This window comes from Biomphalaria glabrata, chromosome 1 (genome assembly GCF_947242115.1).
Source record: "Biomphalaria glabrata chromosome 1, xgBioGlab47.1, whole genome shotgun sequence".
NCBI classification, from domain to species: domain Eukaryota; kingdom Metazoa; phylum Mollusca; class Gastropoda; family Planorbidae; genus Biomphalaria; species Biomphalaria glabrata.
The window spans coordinates 10,684,430-10,707,322 of record NC_074711.1 but is presented as its reverse complement, the minus strand read 5'-3'; the positions used below and the strand labels follow the sequence as shown (position 1 = coordinate 10,707,322).

Here is a 22,893-nt window from a genome sequence, read left to right as displayed (position 1 = left end):
ACATTTAAGTGTAGTGAAAAGACATTGGCGATGTTTTATCACGCTTATATGTGCAATATTTTCATGTTTTAATTTCACTGCCTGGTTAGGCAATCTGAACATTAAAAATAAAAATAAACTTAATAAAACCCTAAATACTGCTGGAAAGGTCATTAGCAAAAAGGAAACTCCATTTAGGCAGCTGTTTGAGACAAACACTTATTAGAAAGTTAAAAAGATTTTAGAAATGAAAGATCATCCTTTTAGTCAGGGTTTTTCGATTTTACCATCACAAAAGAGATACAAGACACCAATAGCAAAGACAAACTGACACAACTTTTGTTCCCCTGTCAATCAAATCATCAAATACAATTAAACTATCTGATATAAATTTTCACATTTAAATTATGTGTGAGTCTGATGTGAGAATGTATATTTTGGTTTTCTATAGTTATAATTTTTTGTTTATTTAGTGTGATATAAAAACTCAAAGTAGATATTTATTTTGTCTTTTCTTCAATAATGGCAAAGTTAAAAGTACATCGAAATTGACCACAAACTTTGTTCAATATTTGTGTACAACACGTGAACCACTGTACACTATTAACTCCTGGCTGCACTCAAATCTGATTCAAACCAAGTTTTGGGAGGAAAGTTTTTTCACAAATTTATTTAGTCGAGGTAGAAAACAAAAATCAAGTAAAACTTCTTGTATCCTTCTTCCACAGTCTATCATTACATATGTTTATTTTGTTTGTGTGTGGTCTGCTGTACATAGAGCTCAAGTGGGCAAACATACGAGGGAACAGCAAGACTGTGAGTCAAGAGTTACAGAACAAAGGGACATTATTCACATTAGGGGCTCACATATGTTGATCTAGAAGCAGACGACTTGCAAACGGAAGTTGGAATTTCAAAGGAACAAACAAGACCACGCCAAGATCAATCACTCCAATAGTACTTTTGTTCCACACACTTTGTATTTCCTCCCCTTCGTACTAGAAACTTGGTTGTGGGTTGTGTACATTGGACTATCAAGTGCAGTAACAGGTGACCTACTGGGCAGACGAATACAAAACTAAGGCCAATAAGTGTTAAGTTACTTTTTAGTAAACAACAGAGAAAAAAAAATAAAATTTTTCCAGAATAACTGCTACCCTAATAGAAGAAGGGACGTAAAGGCCAAGTGGTAAACGCTTGAATTTTGAAACTTAGTGAGGATTGGGAATTTCAACTTCAAGATTTCTAGGGGGGGGGGGGGGGGATAACTAGAAATTCTTCCATGCCATGGTCAAGGAAAAGTATCTTTAAAGCTGTCATCTCTTCTACCCCCCGATCCTTACAACGCAGTAATTATATTCTGAACTAAAGACAGTGACGTAACTCAAAGCTCTTGCAGGACAGCAGGGTTGACAGCGAGCGGAGATCGAACTTCAGCCACCATGACAACAGCCCAAAGCGCAAACCCGATAGTCAAGCAGCAATCCAGTTTTATAAATTATAAAAGGGTGGCTGTCAGGTAGTAAGGTTCGCGTTCCGTATTGTCGTTTTGATAGTCCTGGGTTCGAACACTGCCCCTTCCATCCGGAGGTTGGGCTGGGACGCAGTAATCTTCATTTATAAAGGAACATCTGTCAACTAGCAAGTCTCTAGCCGGGGCGGTACTGTGGGGGGAGGTGTCTTGGGCGAGTGTCATAGCAGGACCATGAATTTTTGTACGATGAGCTGACGGTGAAAGTGATTCTCTTTAACGCAGGGCATTCCTAAGGCGCGGGGTCTAGGGCGATTGCCCCACTCGACACCCACCCAAGGCCGCCTCTAATCTCAGGTCAATTACAAACATTCCTTCATATACGTAGATAATTACACCTTTCCCCGATATTCCCATTTTGCTTGTTAACCTCCTTTTAGTTCAACATAGTATAAAAGTATAAAAGGTCTATACAACTATGAATATAAGACTTCGAGATGAACAATTTTATTCACTAGCATATTGATACCTAGCCATTTATACAGGGCATGGTTTAAACTTGATAAGTCCCTAAGCAAGGTAATTTTTCTTTTCCTCTTTCTTCAAAGGGGGAAATATCCCACTATAACTATTTTAAGGGGCCCCCAGGCAAGCGGGGGCCTTAAGCTATAGCTTATGTTGCCAATAGGTAAACCCAGCGCTGCATTTATATATATAGGTCATGTCTGGGAAGAGAAAGACAGGTGTTAACCAGAGACACAGAGAAGCAACAAGAAGTGATGGTGACAAAGCTGACCTACAAAACTAACAGAAATACGAAACGACTTCACACTTTCGTGTGTCAGCTCCATGGATACCATTTTGTCCGGGGCCATGACACCATAGTTTGACTTGCTTACCTTAGCTTGTCTTGAAAAAAAAAAGAAAAGAAAAAAAAAAAGCACGCGTCTGTGTCACGTGATCTTCAGCAGAAGTGAGACGAATGTAAATAATAAACGCGCAAGCATTCTACCACAAACGTTGATGACTTCCGGCTGGGGGTGCGCGGACACACACACACACTATAAGCGTCACTTTTCATCTAAAGACGAACACAAAGTTGTATGCAAGGGTGGGATTGCCAGGTGGGTGTGGCATGAAAAGATGGCCGGGGGGGGGGATGCAATGATTTCCTGTTTCGTACTAACGTTCTTAAACCCCCTACGAACCAATAAAATTCATCTCTTAAAAGTTTGTCAGACTTGACCTGATTCCGCTCCCCTCTTTTGTTCACATAATGCAGTATCGGATGTATCCTCTACTTGCATGTATGGCGAAACACAGCGACGTAGCTAATTAAATTTACCCTGAGATATGAAAGTGACAGAGGTGTATGAAAGTGACAGAGGTGTATAGTAAAAAAAAATAGAATGGCAGTTAATTTCCCCACCGGCGTGAATAATTGGTATAATCTTTTGAAAATTTAAACACTTTTTCCCCCCACTTTTATGAATAATGGATTACTTTCAAAATGCAACTCTGGGTTTATGTATTTTATAATAATAATAATAATTAAATTTATAGAGCGCTGTTAAAAAACAAAATGTAGGCTCAAGGCGCTGAAATAACATTACAAACACAAACACGACAACTAACATGACAAACTAATCTAAAAAAGTTTTAAACATATAGGTCTTAATGTTCTTCTTGAATAGCATGTAACTGGATGTTGTCTGTCTGAGGTCAATGGAGAGTTCCAAACCTTTGGTCCGTGCACCGAAAAAGCCCGCAGACCGTAGCTTTTGATGCAGAAACGTGGCACCAATAGAAGCGTTTTAGTCCAATGAGCGCAGGGCTCTCCGAGGGACATATGGAGTGATCAAATCTCTAAGGTACAAGGGCATTTCTTTATGATAGATACACTGATGACAAAATGTGGCCACCTTGTAGTCGATTCTCGCTTTTATTGAAGGTTAGTTCAAAGGTTAAGCAAAATAATTGTACAATTTAGTTGAATAAAAGAAAGAGAAAAATGTAATTTACTCGTCAGTCGTAGATACATGTAAAAAAACAACAAAAACACGTGTATTTTAACGACAGGAGGTTACATGTAAAGAGTTAACATTTGGAAAACGTACTTGGTCACGTGTTCTTATTTCCAATACAAAAGTGGATATCCTCTGTTTAATTCCCATCTATTGATAAAAAATACAATCTTAAAAAAAACAAACAAAAAAAAAACAAACATGAACAATCAAGGTCAAGGTGACTAATGCCAGAGACACCTCGAGAACTGAAGACTGAAAGTAAAGTATCAACAATACATACATCACTGAAGCAACCCAACAATACAGACATCACTGAAGCAACCCAACAATACAGACATCACTGAAGCAACCCAACAATACAGACATCACTGAAGCAACCCAACAATACAGATATCACTGAAGCAATCCAACAATACAGACATCACTGAAGCAACCCAACAATACAGACATCACTGAAGCAACCCAACAATACAGATATCACTGAAGCAACCCAACAATACAGACATCACTGAAGCAACCCAACAATACAGACATCACTGAAGCAATCCAACAATACAGACATCACTGAAGCAACCCAACAATACAGACATCACTGAAGCAACCCAACACTGAGAAACATGTGCATGTAACGAAATATACACCCGTTAAATACTCCCAAGAGGATCAAGGCTAAATGTACATTTCTTATTTGATTCCCAATGATAAAGTCAAAGAAGAAACCTTCCTCTTAAGTACCATTAGAGCAGGGAAGGTTTGTTGATTGAATCTCTAATTAACACGAAAGACCATTAACAAATGGATATTCGTAGGCTGTAATAGACCTTTTTGTTTGTTTTTCTTCAAATGGACCTCAAGTTATTTAAAAGTGGAAGATAAGATTGCGATCTTCAGCACTGTTTATTTAGTGCACTGTTTATTTAGTGTTTATTTAGTGCACTGTTTATTTAGTGCACTGTTTATTTAGTGTTTATTTAGTGCACTGTTTATTTAGTGTTTATTTAGTGCACTGTTTAATTAGTGTTTATTTAGTGCACTGTTTATTATGTGCACTGTTTATTTTGTGCACTACTCAATGAGTTTCAAGGTAGCTTTGCTTCATATCTCATTTCAGTTCTCAAAGCAGAAGTGAGTTAAACATCGACCTAGACATGCCTCGTTGTGATAACGAGGTCACAGTGTACCTAGCAAACCATTTCATAGCACAATAATGTATAGACTCAGTGAAACACTTTTGTCTAGAGAGCCATTGTGTGCTAAGGGATGGATGCACTACTTTAAAAAAAAGGCCAAATTAAGTCTAAACTCATTTCTACACACTTATATTTAGCTTCACTTGTCTGACCAGTCACGTTTATATAGCAGACTTTACACCCAAGCTATACATCTCTCGCCACGCTTCCATTGATGTGAACCATGGCAGGCTCATTCCTAATGGTGTTTTCAGGTTTCCTTTTTTTCCCCCCCCCCTAATTTAAAATGACAATGTTCGAATCTCTTATTATGGGTGTTCCCTGAGGGCGCCGATAGGTACTACGCCACTGTGGGCCGCACTGTGAGTCCCGATCTTGTTTTTTGTTTCTATTTGAGCCAGGTGGGAGGTGACCGATGACGGCCCGTGCACCTCACCGTGTGGGGGCATGCAGGTGCGCCAAGTCCGATGCGTGAGAGATTTGAGTGGTCAAGATGATCCCGAAGTGGTCAACGGCACGCACTGCCCATTACCGATACCGGAAGTGTATGTGCCATGTCCAATTCAAATATGTACTACAGAGTGGATCCTGGGAAATTATTCTGAGGTAGTTTTTTTTTCTTATGTTAAGGTTAAAATCAATATAAATATATAATAAATATAAACATAGCTATTTAATATAAATATATAATAAATATAAATATATCTATTAAATATAAAATCATATTTATTGTTTCTCACTCAATCTAACTCCCATTTTTCATTCCACATTTTTCACAGTTTAAATTCTATTACGGAACTTCTCCACTGTTTTATTGTTGTGTCTCTCTAACTTTCTCTTATTCGTTATCTGTCTCTCTGTCTCTTACCCCCTCTTCCGCTCTCTTTGTCCATCTATTTTGTGTCTTTTCTCTCTTTCGCTTTTCCCCTCTCTCTCCTCTCTTCCTTTTTCTCTTCTTTCGGTTTCTTTCTTTCTCTCCTTCGTCCTCTCTATTCTATCATTTGTCTCTACCCTCATCTCTCTCTCTCTCTCTGGTGTGTCATTATTTCACGTCTCGTCCTTCAGTGTTCAACTACGTGTGGGACTGGAACTCAAAACCGTACTGTTATCTGCATGAGCACGGTGATCAATGGCCACCGCTACCTTGTGTCTCCCAGTGCCTGCACCTACCCAGCACCAGAGACGATGCGGAAGTGTCACGTGGCCGACTGCCCGCATCAAGGTCGAGTCATTTCCATAGAGTCGGAGAACAGCGTCAACATTCAACTCAGGAAGAGTAAAAAACTGAAAGTTGTGATTGGAGGAGAGGTTGGTCATTCTATAGTCATTTTAAGTAGATCGTATGGTGGTGGGAGGAGAGGTTGGTCATTTTATGGTCACTTTTAGTAGATCGTGTGGGGGTGGAGAGGTTTGTCTTTTAGTGGTCACTTTAAGTAGATCGTGTGGGGGTGGAGAGGTTGGTCATTTAGTGGTCACTTTAAGTAGATCGTGTGGGGTGGAGAGGTTGGTCATTTTATGGTCATTTTTAGTAGATCGTGTAGTGGTGGAAGGAGAGGTTGGTCATTTAGTGGTCATTTTTAGTAGATCGTGTGGTGGGTAGATGGGTTGGTCATTCTATTTTCACTATTAGTGGAACTGGGAATGGAGTCTAGTGTAAATAGGCTTGGCAGAGATTGGTCATTGGGTGGACACTTCCTTAGTGAACTAGTCAACTAAAAAATCAATTCAGTTATTCACAAATCAAGTCTCTTGGGTTTGTTAACTATTCTGCCTGAGCGTGTTACATAAGGTTCATGGGGTCTAGAGGTGTTAGAAGAAGCAGTGTGTAGTGGCGGCTCTACATCTAGTGTAGTTTGTAATCTTGGACTCTCTAGATATTGTGGTTCTAGTTGTTCTGAGATGTCATCTGGAAAGTCATAATTATTGTCAAATCTGTTTTCTCAGAAGAATTTCTGATGTGTTTCCTGTTTCTTCTGTAGATTTGATCCCACCTCTGACACCATGTAGGATATTTGTATTACACAAATAACAAACTAGTGTTTAAGAGGGAAGACATATTAGGAACTCCATTTATCACAAGCGGTTTTGCACTGACGCGCTAGTGTGCAAATGTACATATAATATAATACCAATATGTTACAGAATCTGTCTCAGTTCAGGAGATTTTACTTAAAATTAAATTCTGGCATAAAAAATAAGTTTGGAAATAAAACATTTTTGAGATCTTCAAGATAAGTAGATTTAGAATCAAGATCTAGTTCTTTTATTTGAAATACAGAATCTCCCCGTCCCCCGAAAAAAGAACTTAACGACGACCATTCTACTACTTGTTTCCAGGTCAAGCTGATTCCCGGAACAACGCTGATTGTCCAGTGCCCCGTCAAAAATTACCCAAAGAAGCTAGTTTACTGGTCTGCAGGGTACAGGCTCATTCCACTCATTGGTCGCGTAAAAAGTACGATAGGAGGCTTAAAGATAATGAATGCTGACCCTGACAGGGACAGTGGACTCTACACATGTACTGCCGGAGATAAAAGAGCGAACATAATTGTTAGTTTTCTTAGGTGAGTAAATATTGAATCTCTTTCTTAGGAGAGTTTGTATAGACTTTCTGTCTTTCTTAGCTAATTTTAGAATCTTTTTCTTAGCTGAGTAATTCAAATGTCAAATGTCAAATGTGTTTGTTATAATTTTCAACAATTTATTATATTCTAATTTAGACAAGTTTATCATTTCGCCACAAACTGGTTTTGGGCATTCAAAGTAATTCTCCTTCGTCATCCAATAATTGATTTAGCCACGCGTGATCTTTAGAATCTACAAAAATAAACTAAATATTTGTAATTATTAATACATATTTTCACCTGTCACTTAATAAGTTCCTTGTGCTGGGCAGTGACGTAGTCTCAGCTACGAATCTTATCTATGTGACAGTGACGTAGTTAGACTTGAAAAGGCCCTAAGCTTTTTGAAATATGGGGCTCTTTATAAGTCAGTGTTAAATATTTATTTGGGGCCCTAATTTATAGCTTGTGTTGCCTATATGTCAGTGTTTAATATTTCTTTGGGGCCTAAGCTCTAGCTTGTGTTGCCTATATGTCAGTGTTTAATATTTTCCAGCGATCATTCAGAATTGAATCGAAGGTTTATAGCCCTGCGTTCTACCAATTAACCCACTAAAACGACTTAAGAAAAAAAGAATCCTTTAACAAGAATGTTATTATTGGTTTCGAACAGGGAAGATGATCCGCAGTGGTCGCAGTATAAGAGTTGGACACAGCACTCAAGGTCACCTAACAAAAAGTCTAAAGAGAATGAAAGCACTGACCCGAAACTCCTCAGCTACGAAGGTGAACTTCAGAAAGATCCTTCCGACCCTTCCGACCCACTGACCTACATGCTTGGCCTGTGGTCCCAGTGCACTGCAGTATGTGGCTCCAGTGGGGAAATCACCAGAAACGTCACATGTTCCAGGATGTCGCCAAAGATGGTCACGCTTGTCCCGGAGGAGGAATGTCAGAAAGCAGGATTGGTCAAACCTGAGACTACGTCATTGTGCGGGCAGAATTGTGCCACATGGCATCACGGACAGTGGTCTGAGGTGAGTGTGGAATTGTTGTGTTTACAATCATTGTGTCCCATGTACTATTTGTAAAATGTAGCATTCAATCCACAATCATTAGTCCGGGAGGAGTAATGAACATGAGTCATATAAGATTAGTCTTAATACTCTAATAATAATGGCAAAAGTCTTCGATTCTGAAGATTCAGGATGAGTGCTGTGTTTCACATGTCTACGTAAACCTAATTGCATAGTTTCCCACATCTCGTCTAAACAAAGCCGTTGTCCGCTGGCGGTCTGTTGAAGTTTTCTTTCCGTCTTCTGCGCCTGTCTTCAAAAATGACCTTCCTTTGAGTCTCAAATGTTTGTCCCGCAGCCTTTGTGAGAGCTCTCCAACTGTTTCTTTTAGAGGCCATCTCTAACTCTACTTTAAACCCACAATCATTAGTCCGAGAGGAGTTATAAACATGAGAGTATTATGTGATTAGTCGAACCTGGCACACTTATTCTAAGTGTACATGAGAGTATTATGTCCAACCTGGCATACTTCTTCTAAAAGTATAGGCAGCTGTTAGTAATTAAACTAATGAAACATGCATGGAGTGTCAAGCTTTTAGTAAAAATTCCCTTTTCGGACCTTGCGAACTAGAGGGGAGATGATGTTGAGGTCATCTGTCTCTTTCGCCAACTGTTAACGAGCAAAGTGTCATGTGGCCAGCACAACGACCAACCACCTTTACTATCCACAAGTAAAGTCAGGTACATTTTAGAGTTGGGTTGACTCAGGGGCACCCTAAAAATCACGAAATTCAAAATCCCAGTCTTCACCCATATTCGAAACCAGGACCCCAAGTTTTAGCTTTTAGTGGTGTAACAAATTGTGAATAAACATGACAAGTAACATATAATGATAGCAGCACCAAGGTAGCAAGGTTACTGAGAGAAGAGAATATGGAGATAAGCCCCGAGGAGGACTCCATCCACCCTAGCCGGCCATCGATCGCTTAATAGCGACTAGGGACCACTCTAGGCCAAAACTAAATTACAGATGCGGCCACGACTGACCATAGATAAGGAATATTCAAGCCAAGCTATTATTTTCCTTTAAAAACGTAGTATCGCAACGTAACAACAGCCAAAGGCAAATAAGATTCTAATAAATGTGCGTGTAAATATCCAAACTTAATACGAGCAATTTTATGTCTATATAATCAAATGCGAGCAATATGTGAAAGACATCGATCCTCGTGGATTTTTTTTTAAACAAACCATTTAACCGATCAAGGAGTCAATATACTTTTATTAATGAAATCATTCCGACGACATAGGGGGAAAAATTCCACTACGTCACACGGCTTCAACACGATGGCGTTGGCGAGGCTAAATAAACAATTTTTGGACGAGTTCTTAAAGCATTTCATTTCACGAAATCGTTCCTAGCGACGTCAAATGGGGAAAAAAAAAATACATTTGACCTTTGACCCTAGATGTTAATGAATGTCAGATAACTAAGTTATCCTTTATTTTGTCTATAGCTACCACAATAATGTGCCACGTGCTGTGACGAGCTCTGTTACATATTAGACTAGAGCTTTGGATCTAGTGACCTAGTTCGTTTGTTGACAGATACGTGTCCTACCGTCGACATAATCACAGACAGAATCAGAGAAAATTGTCTGTCTATTAGCATAACAATGATACCTGATGTTTTGAAAGCCACGTGACTCAAGTGTCAAACAGCCTAACTTGTAGGCGGCTATTGTTTTGATTATGCAAGGAAGACAGTCTCGGCGGGGTGGGGAGGGGGGGGGGGGTAAAAGTTTAAACTAAAAGTAGCTATTAGTCTAGTTGTTTGATATATATATATATTTCTCTTCCTGTTCCTGTCTATACGCTAAACTCCTCGTGGCCATGCTAGCTACACCACCCTACCCAGTATTAAAGATAAAAGTTTTCTACTAGACTAGTTTTGAAAAAAATATGCCTGCATTTATACATTGCGCTAACAAAAGAAATAATAAATAAGAAATATATTCCATTGTTTGCTTATCACTTTTTGTTTTCTGCTGGTTCACCTTGTTCTACTTTGACAGTCTTAAAGAAACGAATAACATCTGATTGGTCAATTTGTCGAAAAGATTAAAATACGTTTTCTCTTCTTCTTCTTCTTCTTCTAGCCAGCTTTATTGCTGCTGAGCTGTGAGCTCTTTTGCAGACTGTGCCAAGGAAAAAAAAGTGAGCTGTTTTCTTCAGTTGTTCAGCACTGCCGTACAGGGTGTTGGTTATTTTGGGCTGGAGTGGAAGTAGGGTCTGCCTAAGGTGGATTAGGGAGGGGCATTCAAAGAGTTAAAATACGTTTCAGGATTTGAAAGAGAAGCACAAAGCGAAAAACAAAAACGTTTTGGGAACGAAGTATAAGGAATGTGTGGCTGAGATATCATAACCGCTTAGATACCTATTAGGGGGCCCGAGTTCGAATCCCGAATCGAGCAGAGTTGTGTTTTACGGAGCGTTTAAGGGCAGAACGGAAACCTTCTCCCAGATTCCCCCGACCCCTTCCCTCCAAAATTTTGCGTTTTTTAAAAGCAATTTTGAAAGTCTGTAGAGATTTTCGGGCTAGGGTTTGCCTTTCTCTTGATGCAATGTTCCATATGTGTAAGATTTGCCTACACTTCATGCTACATAAAACTTGTATAAGCTTCTTTGTAGCCTACTGTATGCTACATAAAATAAGAATGTAACCTGTAGCCTACTGTATGCTACATAAAATAAGAATGTAACCTGTAGCCTACTGTATAACTACATAAAATAAGAATGTAACCTGTAACCTACTGTTCCAGTGCCAAGCCAAATGTGGCCAGTATGGAGTTAAAACACGTGCACTAACCTGCGCCTGGGAAGCGGGCGAAGCTGTTTCAACATCTGCGTGTCCAGCAGACTCCAAACCAGCGTCCTTCAAAAAATGTAGGTCTCCAGCATGTACCAAAAGTAAGTACTTTTTCTTCATTTGTGTGTGTGTGGCTGTTTCTGTATGTGACTGTGTGTGCGTGATTGTTTGTCCAGAAGCATTTCTAGTTTTTGGTTTACTCAACATCCATGTTTACAATAATATGGATTCCAAATAGATCTAGCTCTAGACTCTAGAGAGTTTGTTTTTGAAGAAGTTACATTCTTTTAAGGCTTATTTTAAGCTCTTAAAGCTATGATACTCCCTAGAAACAGACTGCCTCCTGTATTTTTATTATTTCCTTGATCTTATTTGTAGGTCTATAAACTGAGAATGATCTTTGTTCTGTTTTCCAGATTGTGTTGATAAATCAAAACGCTGTGGATTCGCTCGAACCATCAAAGTGTGTCGCTATTTATATTTCCGACAACTCTGTTGTGCTTCCTGTATGAACGATACTTCCTCTTGGAAGAAATATAAAACTCGGCGCAAGGAAAAGTAGTTCTAGTTCTACATCTGTTCTTTTAAACCAAATCCATACACTATCAAAGTAGGCCCTCCTTCTGCTCTGCAAAGATGGCTGCTAAAATGCAAAGCTTTTAAAAAAAAACGGCCTTATATTAATATAAATATTTAAAAAAAATATCCTCCAAAATCGAAAAATATATTGGACTTTTAATATTTAATAGTCATTACATTTGTAAATATTGCATTCATACTGTAAATTAATACGTTTAAGCATTGAAAATATTTTAATTTATAATAAATGCATTGCCGATATATTTTCTTTCTTTCCATGTTGTATTTTAGAAGTGAATGGGGAACCAGTTTAAACACTTAAGCTTTTAAAAATATCGAGAAGATATTTCAACAGATAGTTTAGTAAGTGTACTTACCTAGTACTAATCTTTATTTAGAGCTTTAGTTTAGTAAGTGTACTTTCCTAGTACTAATCTTTATTTAGAGCTTTAGTTTAGTAAGTGTACTTTCCTAGTACTAATCTTTATTTAGAGCTTTAGTTTAGTAAGTGTACTTACCTAGTACTAATCTTTATTTAGAGCTTTAGTTTAGTAAGTGTACTTTCCTAGTACTAATCTTTATTTGAAGCAGGACATAGTATTAAGGAAAGAAGATTTGATTTTTTATTTTTTTATATTTTTGTTTTATTGTATAATGAAACAACAATGTCAAAAAAAAAGTTTATTACTTGACCATTAAGTCAGAATGACGCTGACTATCGTTCATTTTGCTGAAAACATAAGATTCGCTATTTGAAAAAAATAAAAGATTCTATCATACTGTTCATAGATTTTATGTTCATAGATTTTATGCCTGGGCTTTTATTGTAAAATGTCTAAAATCATGCAATGAAAAGAAAATGTGCATTTTAATTCAATGTAATTTACTCTTGCTGGTGTTCTCTCCTAGTGAGATCAAGCCCATGCTCGTCTGTAGTCAAAGTGGACACATGTTTTGCTTTTATTGAGATATTGTGTTCTCTCCTAGTGAGACCAAGCCCATGCTCGTCTGTAGTCAAAGTGGACACATGTTTTGCTTTTATTGAGATATTGTGTTCTCTCCTAGTGAGACCAAGCCCATACTCGTCTGTAGTCAAAGTGGACACATGTTTTGCTTTTATTGAGATACAAGTCTAATATTTACTATATTTATGTATGTTATATTTATATAAGATTAATATATAATTAGGATGTTGTCTTTTTGTAGTTTGAATACAAGTATTGAATACATGCTAAATAAAGTTTATTGTATATTTATACACTACAGAAGAATCTTTTATCAGAAGGGTTTTATTCAATGTGTTTAGTTTGTTTGTTTTTGTACTCTGATAATTGGTGGAGTCTGTTCATTTCAAAACTAAACAAAATGATGTTCTTGACTTCACTGTAGATGTGATAGTCTGTCTCTGTGTTCCAAATAATAGAAACAGTTTATTTGGAGGACTTTTTGTAAAAAAGTATTGTGTGTTTTTTGTTTGACATTTGTTTGGAACAATTACAAACTAGGAGTCACTTTAAAAACAGTCAAATTGTAAATGATAAGCCGAGATTTGACTATTGTGATAGGTGACCAAAGAGGGTGAAATGAAAACATTGCACAAGTTCAACAATACATTCAGCGACCAACACACAGTGATACTTTGTATGAATTTCTGTTTTGTTTTCAAGTACAATGATAACAGAACGATTCCTTTCCTTTTCTTCTAATTCTAAACACATGAAAACAATAGACATAGGCTACATATAATTGACATTTAGCACCTGACATAACATGGAAAATGGATTCATTTCAAACCGTCTGCACTGAGAAGGGAGACAATAATTTTTTTTTCTAACTTCACTATGCAAATCCTACGCTAGAATAACTATAAGAATAAAAAAAATATATCAGTACATTCTAAAGAATGTAAACTTTTAACTTAAAATCCTAGATATTATCCAATAAAAATGGTTTGTACTTTAAACTATGTTTACGCATGCACACTGGAAGGAGCACTTCTCTTACCAGTGATATTTAGGTCATTACAGAATTACACATCATAGTATTGGTGGCGTCGTTTCCCAACACTACAACAGTGTTCATCAATTATTAATTGTGCGATTTAATAATAGTATTTGGATCTAGTTACATTAATATGGCCCATTTTGTCACACAAATATTCTTAAACTTGCAAATATGTTATGATTTTTATCCATAATAGAAAATATACGTGGGAAAGATGTATTGTTATATATCTATATCTATATATATATCTATATATATAAGGCTTGTCTTCGAGTTCGAAGATTAATGAGGAATGCCTTATTTCCCGTGTCAACGCAGCCCCAGCTACGACCTGCATATTTTGCCACAGCTAGCGCAAGCAAGCGGATTTTCTTTTGGTCTCTGATGTGTATCCCGAGCCTCCGAGGCACTTTTATATGCATATTAAATAAACAACATCGTCATTCATCATTTTACTTATTTCACTAATAACCATAGACATAAATAAATATAGACTGGAAAAAGGAAGTAACTTCATGTAGCTTGAAAACATGTAGGCCTATATCTATTGTATTCGGATTTCCGAATTATGAAAAATTGCATGATCTTCAGTCTTAGAGATAAAACAAAACTACATATTTGTAATATGTATATATAATATAGGTGTGTGGCTGAAATAGATATGAATACTTAACTTTTATACTGCTCATAAATGCTGTGTAATAAAGTACACAAAATTGCTAGTGTGATGTTGCTAGTTCAGGCTGTCTTGAAGTCAACCAATTACTCTGCAATCGTTTGGGTGTAATTGTTCGGGTGTATTACGTGTAGTTGACCAACAACACAAACAAGAACTGGCACATCAATTGTAACAGGTGAAGAGATGTAGTCAACGATGATGAACAAGTTAATATATATTTATTATGATAAAAGGCCACAGTAGAAGTCTCTGTCACTAAACACGTCGTTACCCTGGAGTGTTCTAACGCTAACTGATTTTCCGGTCTCTAACCCAACATATCCCAAACGTCACTAGTCCCGTTCAATATGCGTCTACTATGGTGCGTCGCTAAATAACTAAAATAACTAACCTATATAAATAAGGTGTCTAACAGATTCCTCCCCCCTTTGAAAAAAAAAAATATGTCAATATTTTTCCACTACTGTCAAGTCTTACAAGGGCATTTTCAATTTAAGGGGAAGACCACAAACATAAAATCTTGATCTCTTCATCTTGACATCTTCATCTTGACAGTTCCTCATATTCATGTCAATGTTCATAACAGTTCATAACATTCCAGAATCATCTTCATTGGTACACAGTTCATCATGGAGGAAAATGTGGCATCTTATGGGCATGTCCTACACATCTCAAATGTTCTTTACTGGCAGTAATCTGATAAAATACAATATTTCAAAAAACAATTACAGACTTTATTTACACATTCAATACATTTTTTTCTTACCACCCTTTTATACGCTTTTGTCCATTTTTCTTTTATACTCACCCTTTTCCATAGAACTAACTTTCGTCAATGATATATGAAATGATTCACACAAAAAAAAATATCCATACTTACTTTTAAATGCTTAACATCAACTTTACTTATCTCCCTTTTCATAACATATAAATGGTGTCAATATATTAATATATATTACATAATCAATATAATCATAGTTTATTTACAAAACTGTTTCACTTCAATGTCATTCTAGACAATAAATCAGCTACAATATTCACAGCTCCACTAATAGCTTTCACTTCAAATTTATATTCCTGTAGTGCTAAGAACCATCTATAAACACGACTGTTTTTCATGCTCTTTTGCTGTATATATTGAATAGGTTTATGATCAGTTAATAATATGAATTTCCTTCCTATTAAATAACTCTCTAGCTTAGTAATTACCCATATTACAGCTAAGGCTTCTCTTTCAATGACACTATATTTTTTCTCTGCCTCTGACAATTTTCTACTTACATATAATATAGGATGTAAGTTATCATAGTTCTGCATTAAACAACCACCAATAGCATTACCAGATGCATCAGTTGTGACATAAAATATTTTGTCTTTATCAGGTAGTCTTAATATTAGTTCATGACTAAAAACATCTTTAATTCTGTCAATAGCTTTCACACATTCCTCATTACAAACTACTTTTTGAGGTTTTCCTTTTTTAAGTAAGTCATTTAGTGGATTCACTATTTCTGCTAAGTTTTTTATAAACTTTCTGTAATAATTTACTATTCCTAATATGCTTTTAATTTGTCTTTTTGTTGTAGGTATTTCAATATTAAGTACTTTCTTTATGTTATCTTCAATAGGGCTAATCATGTTGTTATTTATTTTATGTCCTAAGAAAATTATTTCCTCCAATCCTATTTCTACTTTTTCTGCTTGAATTGTAAGTCCACTTTCTTTTATTATTTTGAATACTTCTTTTACATCTACCAAATGTTCCTCCCAACTATTATTAAAAATACATATGTCATCTAAATAGCAAATAACATTTTCTTTGTTTCCAATTATCATGTTCATCATTCTATTAAATGTGGCAGGTGCATTTACTAATCCAAAACTCATATAATTCCATTGAAAAATACCATATGGTGTTACAAATGCTGTGTAAGGTTTTGCATTTTCTGTTAAAGGTATTTGCCAATAACCTTTAGTTAAATCCAATTTAGTAAAAAATTTTGCTCCATTTAATTTATGTAAAATATCCTCTATATTTGGCATTGGATATGGGTCAAATTCTGTGATGTTGTTAAGTTTCCTATAATCAATACATAACCTTATATCTCCATTCTTCTTTTTGGCTATCACAATTGGTGAAGCATAAGGAGATGTTGATGGTTCAATTATACCTGATTCTAGTAAATTGTCTATTTCTTTCTTTACTTTGTCTTGTAAATGTAGCGGTATTCTATATGGCTTAAGCTTGATAGGTTTTGTGTCTGTTACTTTAATGTCATGTTTAATAATATTAGTTTTTCCTGGTATACTGGAAAAAATTTCTTTGTATTCCTGTATTATTTTAGTTATATCTTTTGACATTTCCTTAGTTAAATTATTAAGATTAATCTTTTGCCAAGTTTGATTCTCTTTTGTTTCTATTACAGGTATTTCCTTAATATCATTTTCATTATGATTTTCATTTGTTATTATCATCAAGCATTCTTCTCTTTCTGAAAATTTATTTTCTATTTCCTCCTGAATGTTTTGTATCAACTCATCTTCTCTATCATGATACAGTTTCAAATTATTTATGTGATATGTTTTAATTTTCCCATTTATTTCAATTTGATAATTCACATCACTAATTTGTTTTATCACCTTAAATGGACCTTTCCATTGTTTACCAATTTTATTTTTCAGGTCATTTATCAATATTAATACATTGTTTCCTACTTCTAGTGTTATCAATTGTCTTTTCTTATTTATATTCTCATGAGCACTTTGTTTGTACTTCTTATTGTTGTTATATGCTTGAGTCCATATTTCTTTCAATTCTGTTGTGATTGTTGTTTCACTGTCATTATTTAATTTATTCTCATTGTCTATTAGATTTTCTTTAAAAACATCTAATTCATCTCTGGGTTTTCTTCCATGTATTATTTCATATGGTGAAAATTGTGTTGTTTCATGGATGTTGTTTCTATGAGCAAATAGTACATAGTTAATGTAATGATCCCACTTGTTCTGATTGTTCTGAATTATCTTTGTTAGTGATCTTTTTAATGAACCACCATATCGTTCACATAAACCGTTACTCTCCGGGTGGTAAACCGAAGAGTATATGTGTTGTATATTGTATTGTTTAGTCCATTTCTTAAATTGTTCTGACTTAAACTGAGATCCCTGATCACTCAATATAATTTTAGGTATACCATGTCTTGTAATTACTTTTTGAGTTATGGCATTAATGATATTTTCTGCACTTGTATTTGATAATGGGATTGCCTCTGGGTATCTACTAAACATGTCTATTACTGTTAGAATGTATTTGTTATTATTTTCAGTTTTAATTAAAGGACCTATTAAATCAATAGATACTTTCTGAAATGGTGCTGTAGGTTCATCCATTTCTTGAATAGGTGCTTTATTCATTAGACTTTTGTTAGATCTCTTTTGACATATGTCACATGAGTTTATGTATTTGTTGATTGTTGCTTTCATTTTGGGCCAAAATACTTGTTTTGACAAATTCCTATAACATTTCTTTACTCCCCTATGTGCTGCTAAATTATTATCATGTGTCATGATTAAAACATCTTTCCAATATTTCTGTGGTAAGACAAGTTGTTTTATTTTCTTATTATCATTACTTGTTTGTCTAAACAATATTTTATTCTCTATACAAAATTTCTCCATTGGATTATTATTGTTTTTATCTGATATTCTTGAATAAATTTTCCCAATAATATTATCATTCATTTGTTCTAATGCAAATGTGGGTGTTGTTTCTTTTTCACTTTGAGATATTTGTGTTTCAAGACTATTTTGTGTTTCCTTTTCTATCTCTCTTTCCTTAACATCTGTATTTTCTATTTGTATTACATTACTGGTTTCTTCTTCTTTATCATTACTTATTACATTTATTGTATTTTCCTGTTTCTCATCTTTTTTATCCATTGATCTTGTTATAATCATACTTGTTATATTTTGTGTTTCTATGTTTTCATGATTTTGTCTTATGGTTTTGTATTTGTTTTGCCAGTCTTCTAATTCTTTTCTTGAACATTCTTTAACTCCTTTTATGTTTCCTACTAACATATCATATCTCATTTCTGGTATTGCAATGCCATCACAATAACCAGTGAAAAATGGAGTTTCAATGTACACCCTTATAGCTTTAAATTCCCTTACCGTGCCATCTGCTAATTCTACTTTCTTAGTAAACCCTTTATACCAATGAGGTTTGACAAATTTAGTTTTTACTGCCAAAGTGTTACAACCTGAATCTCTGATTAATTCCACTGGAATTCTATCTACAAACCCTGGGTACACTGCAAAATTGTTCCTATTTCCTTCCATGAAATATACCCTATCTGTACCTTTATTTTTGTATTCCCTACTGTAACTCCTATTTCTATAATTTCCCCTGTCATTCCTATCTCTACTCCTATATCTACTGTTATTTTGTTCATTGTATCTATTTCTACTTCCAGACCTACTATTCCCTCTTCTACAGTTAGCTGCTATATGACCTTTTCCTTGACATTTAAAACAGGTTATTTCACTATATTTTCTATTTCCACTATTTGATCTGTTTCTATTTCTACTTCTATCAACATTTTCTTTGGTGTATCCTATTAAATCTACTTTGCTCTTATCCCTATCAGAAAATGGTTTATTTGGATAGGCATTTTTATATATTCTCATTATTTCTGTTATTTCATCTATAGTTTTTGGATTTCTTTCTCTAATAAAAGATTGTAATTGAGGATCACATTTATTTACAAAGTTGTCCACTAGAATAAAATTTTTTAATCCTTCATAAGAGTTTGTCACTTTTTCTAATTTTACCCACTTATTGAAAAAATCCTTTTCCATATTAATGGTAGTTTGGGGTTCTATTTCTAATGATGGTATATTGTCAAAGTATTTTTTTTTAAAAGTTGTAGCATTATGACCATAGGCATTTAATAATTCTCTTTTTAAAACCTGATAGCTATCATCAATATGATGGTCATGATTTTGGCATATTGTTAGAGCTTGACCATGAACGAAGTCTATCAGTATTTCAGACCATTCTTCTTCAGGCATATTAAATGTAGACATTTTTGCCTCATATCTTTTCAGAAAATCACCAATGTCATCCTTCTGTTCATCAAAACTTTGTATCTTTCTCTTTAGCCATGTCTGTGAATTAGGGTTGTCTCTTTGAGTGGTATAATTATTTGAGTTATTTGTGTTATTTCTTTGTTCAGTTTGGGCTCTGGCTTGTGCTGCGTCCAATCTCATCTTCTCCATTTTAGCTTCATGCTCTCTCTGCCTTTCTTGGTCTTCTTTTTGCTTTTCATATTCTTCCTTTCTGATCCTTTCTTGCCTCTCTATCTCTTGTCTTTGATGTTCTTCTTGTCTTTCTATCTCTTCTTTTTCCCTTCTTATTTTATCTTGACGTTCCATTTCTTCCCTCACAACTTGCTGTACATAAGCGGCTAAATCCTTTCCTTTTAACTCCATGGCCTTTCCATCCTGCATAGCGGTTTCCTTAACCTCCTTAAGGTCCACATATGATGATGTAGCCATTGTGTTTTATATTTTATATATATTTTTACTTAGCCTATATTGGTTATGGCTATACTTTAAAAGTTTTTACACACTTTTATACAAGTTTTAAGTGTTATGTCTCTATCTATAGATTTAGTAAATGTGTAAATCTAGTCTGAGTTATTATGGTTATATTCAGATCTGTATATTAGGTCCAGTATTACACACAAATTTAAATCTAGTATATTATAGTATGTATAATATTACCATTTAGATCTAGTTATCAAGAGCACTATGACTATTAGATCTAGTATGACCAACTATGATCGATTTTAAAATCTGGTATGACTGAAATGTCTAGAGTAAATTCAAAGACTGTCTAGAGTCCAGATCTAGAGTATATTATGGTTCTATTTCACCATACGAAACAAATATGTGTATACAGTGTCAAATATATCTTCAACAAGATATATATATCTAGAATGTACTACCTTCATTCATCTTCAACTTAATAATATTTCAAAGTAGAGTCTAGATAATCAAATTGTACCAAAGAGATGTACAACAATTTGCAGATCTAAATTTAGCCAGACGATAGTGTTTGACTACATAGCCAGTTTCGGCATTATTCTCATGGCAAAATCATATTTGATTTTAACCGCTCAAACTAAAATTATTTTAGTCTGATTCACAGTAAAAGAATCCTACCCGCACTTTCTATCATTAAGTGAAAAAAAAAATACAGATCTAATTAAATTAATAAAAATAAATAATTTAAAATAATATAAACAAATGAAATAATTAAAATGAGACTATCGCTATGGGTTGGGATGTGACAATATGGCACACAATGATAACGTCACGAAGTAACCAGGCAACAACGGATATGACGTTTATACAAACAAAACAAATTACAATCCTAAACGTATAATATAGCTTTTCATCTAAATTACGTCTTCTACCCCGACGGGTTTTAAGGCGCACCACCTGATTTTACTCAGGCTAACGTACCAAATTTAGACAAAATCTATTTCTAAGGGCAATCTAAACATACACTAATAAGAAAAATGGCACTTAGCTTTTGATAAGAAAGATCCCTTTGTTCGGACTCCCGAATATGCTAGATCACAACAAATTCCACTGCCTCTCTTCCAGTTCTGACTCTGTTCTCCGGTGCTACCAGTATCCCACGTAATGCCACAGATGTCCTGATATGCCACAGCAAAATGTTCCAGTTTCTTCGACGACTGTTGATGACCGTATGTGTAGTTCCGACGACTTTGTGTACACAGTTACTGACGAATAGGTTAACGGTTCTTCTGGCGATGACTTGACTTGTGTAGATGACTACTGACAAATAACAGTCTCTTGACGGCAACTTGATCTGGACGACTGACGAATAACGAATTTCTTGACGATGACTTGATCTGGGCTGACGAATAACGGCTTTCTTGACGATGACTTGATCTGGGCTGACGAATAACGACTTTCTCGACGATGACTTGATCTGGGCTGACGAATAACGGTTCTCTAAAATAGTTCACTGCTTCTGCTGCTACTCTGGTAGTACGACGAAGTTTGCTGTTGTACTCTGCTTCACTAGACCAAACTGTCCAATGTAGACTAGGTGAGACCAAGGTCACCTCCGACGACGTTCCGTTATACGACTAACGGTTTTCAACGAAATTAAGTGGATGTAGCTGTTTCCACAACTTCACTGCTAACAAGTCTAGGTATGGTCTAGACCGACGAATACTAGATATGTCAATGTTCAGTACTGATAAAGATTACTTCACTAACCTTCCAAAGGTTAAACACAGTGACCGTTATAAACGTGGCAAGCAACCGGTTCAATGAGCAAACTGCTCCACAAGAATCTCTCCAAGGGTAAGACGACAGAGCGATTTCGATTTAGTTAGCTACCAAACTTGTAGTACTCACAATACTTCTGACAGCGGGCAAACTGTCCTTCTCGAAACTGACGAGGTAAAACTTGATACTCAATGTGGCTCCTATGACGAAGAAAAAATATGTCCAACAGGTTCACTAACGATCTCTCACCCGTTATGAATGAACGGTTTCTCTGGTTGTAGGTCGGTTCAGCATATGAAGATCAGGCGTTGCGATGATTACGGTCCTGACGAAGGTCACCCTGAGTTAACGGCTCGTTGAACGTGCGATCAAACAGGCGACGACTGTATGTAGATCCAGAACAAAGTCACTCTGCGATGCTGCTGTGTTCAGCCGTACTCCGATGAAATCTTATAACTTCGAGTGCACGACCCTCACCTGAGTAAACGTTCTGCTTCGAGGTCCGGTTCGATGTTCGTCGGGCTTCGAGGTTCGGGGTCGCCACTGTGATGTTGCTAGTTCAGGCTGTCTTGAAGTCAACCAATTACTCTGCAATCGTTTGGGTGTAATTGTTCGGGTGTATTACGTGTAGTTGACCAACAACACAAACAAGAACTGGCACATCAATTGTAACAGGTGAAGAGATGTAGTCAACGATGATGAACAAGTTAATATATATTTATTATGATAAAAGGCCACAGTAGAAGTCTCTGTCACTAAACACGTCGTTACCCTGGAGTGTTCTAACGCTAACTGATTTTCCGGTCTCTAACCCAACATATCCCAAACGTCACTAGTCCCGTTCAATATGCGTCTACTATGGTGCGTCGCTAAATAACTAAAATAACTAACCTATATAAATAAGGTGTCTAACACTAGTCACAAATTTTCGTTTCATAAAACTATTTAATCGGCCAGTCTATATTTATTTATGTCTATGCTAATAATGCAAAAGTTTAACTGTTTAAGCATGGTTTAAGCAAGTTTTGTTTCTTAAATGCACGAGCCACTCTCTTTTTGTTTTTAGTTTTGTTACATGACCTCTGACCTCTTATTAGTCTTATTCTAGTAACAGTTTGAGTTGGAGAGTTATAAAGGCTGGTGATTTTTAGCAGCCCATGTCTTTAAGGGGAGACAAACTTTG

At 35.8% G+C, this 22,893-nt stretch overlaps 1 protein-coding gene and 1 long non-coding RNA gene across 6 annotated transcripts in view; one reads left to right on the top strand and one right to left on the bottom strand.

Moving 5' to 3' along the window:
• The window catches only part of LOC106072734 (ADAMTS-like protein 1), a 45,016-nt gene extending 32,043 nt beyond the window's left edge, over nucleotides 1-12,973 (top strand). For 4 of the 5 annotated variants that reach the window (XM_056021452.1, XM_056021435.1, XM_056021442.1 and 1 more), the window contains exons 4-9: nucleotides 5,065-5,273; nucleotides 5,733-5,975; nucleotides 7,005-7,231; nucleotides 7,905-8,268; nucleotides 11,070-11,217; nucleotides 11,533-12,973. In XM_056021452.1, the coding sequence (XP_055877427.1) occupies nucleotides 5,065-5,273; nucleotides 5,733-5,975; nucleotides 7,005-7,231; nucleotides 7,905-8,268; nucleotides 11,070-11,217; nucleotides 11,533-11,678 (1,337 nt within the window). In that variant the 3' untranslated portion in view covers nucleotides 11,679-12,973. The remainder of the gene's footprint in view (nucleotides 1-5,064; nucleotides 5,274-5,732; nucleotides 5,976-7,004; nucleotides 7,232-7,904; nucleotides 8,269-11,069; nucleotides 11,218-11,532) is intronic. The other variant, XM_056021458.1, reaches the window with a different exon arrangement.
• Nucleotides 12,974-14,579: 1,606 nt separating this feature from the next.
• LOC129924770 (uncharacterized) lies at nucleotides 14,580-22,624 on the bottom strand. Its single transcript, XR_008776692.1, has 2 exons — nucleotides 20,390-22,624; nucleotides 14,580-15,074 (listed from the first exon to the last, which is right to left on the bottom strand). It is a non-coding gene; the product is annotated as an uncharacterized LOC129924770 (long non-coding RNA).
• Nucleotides 22,625-22,893: the final 269 nt, after the last annotated feature.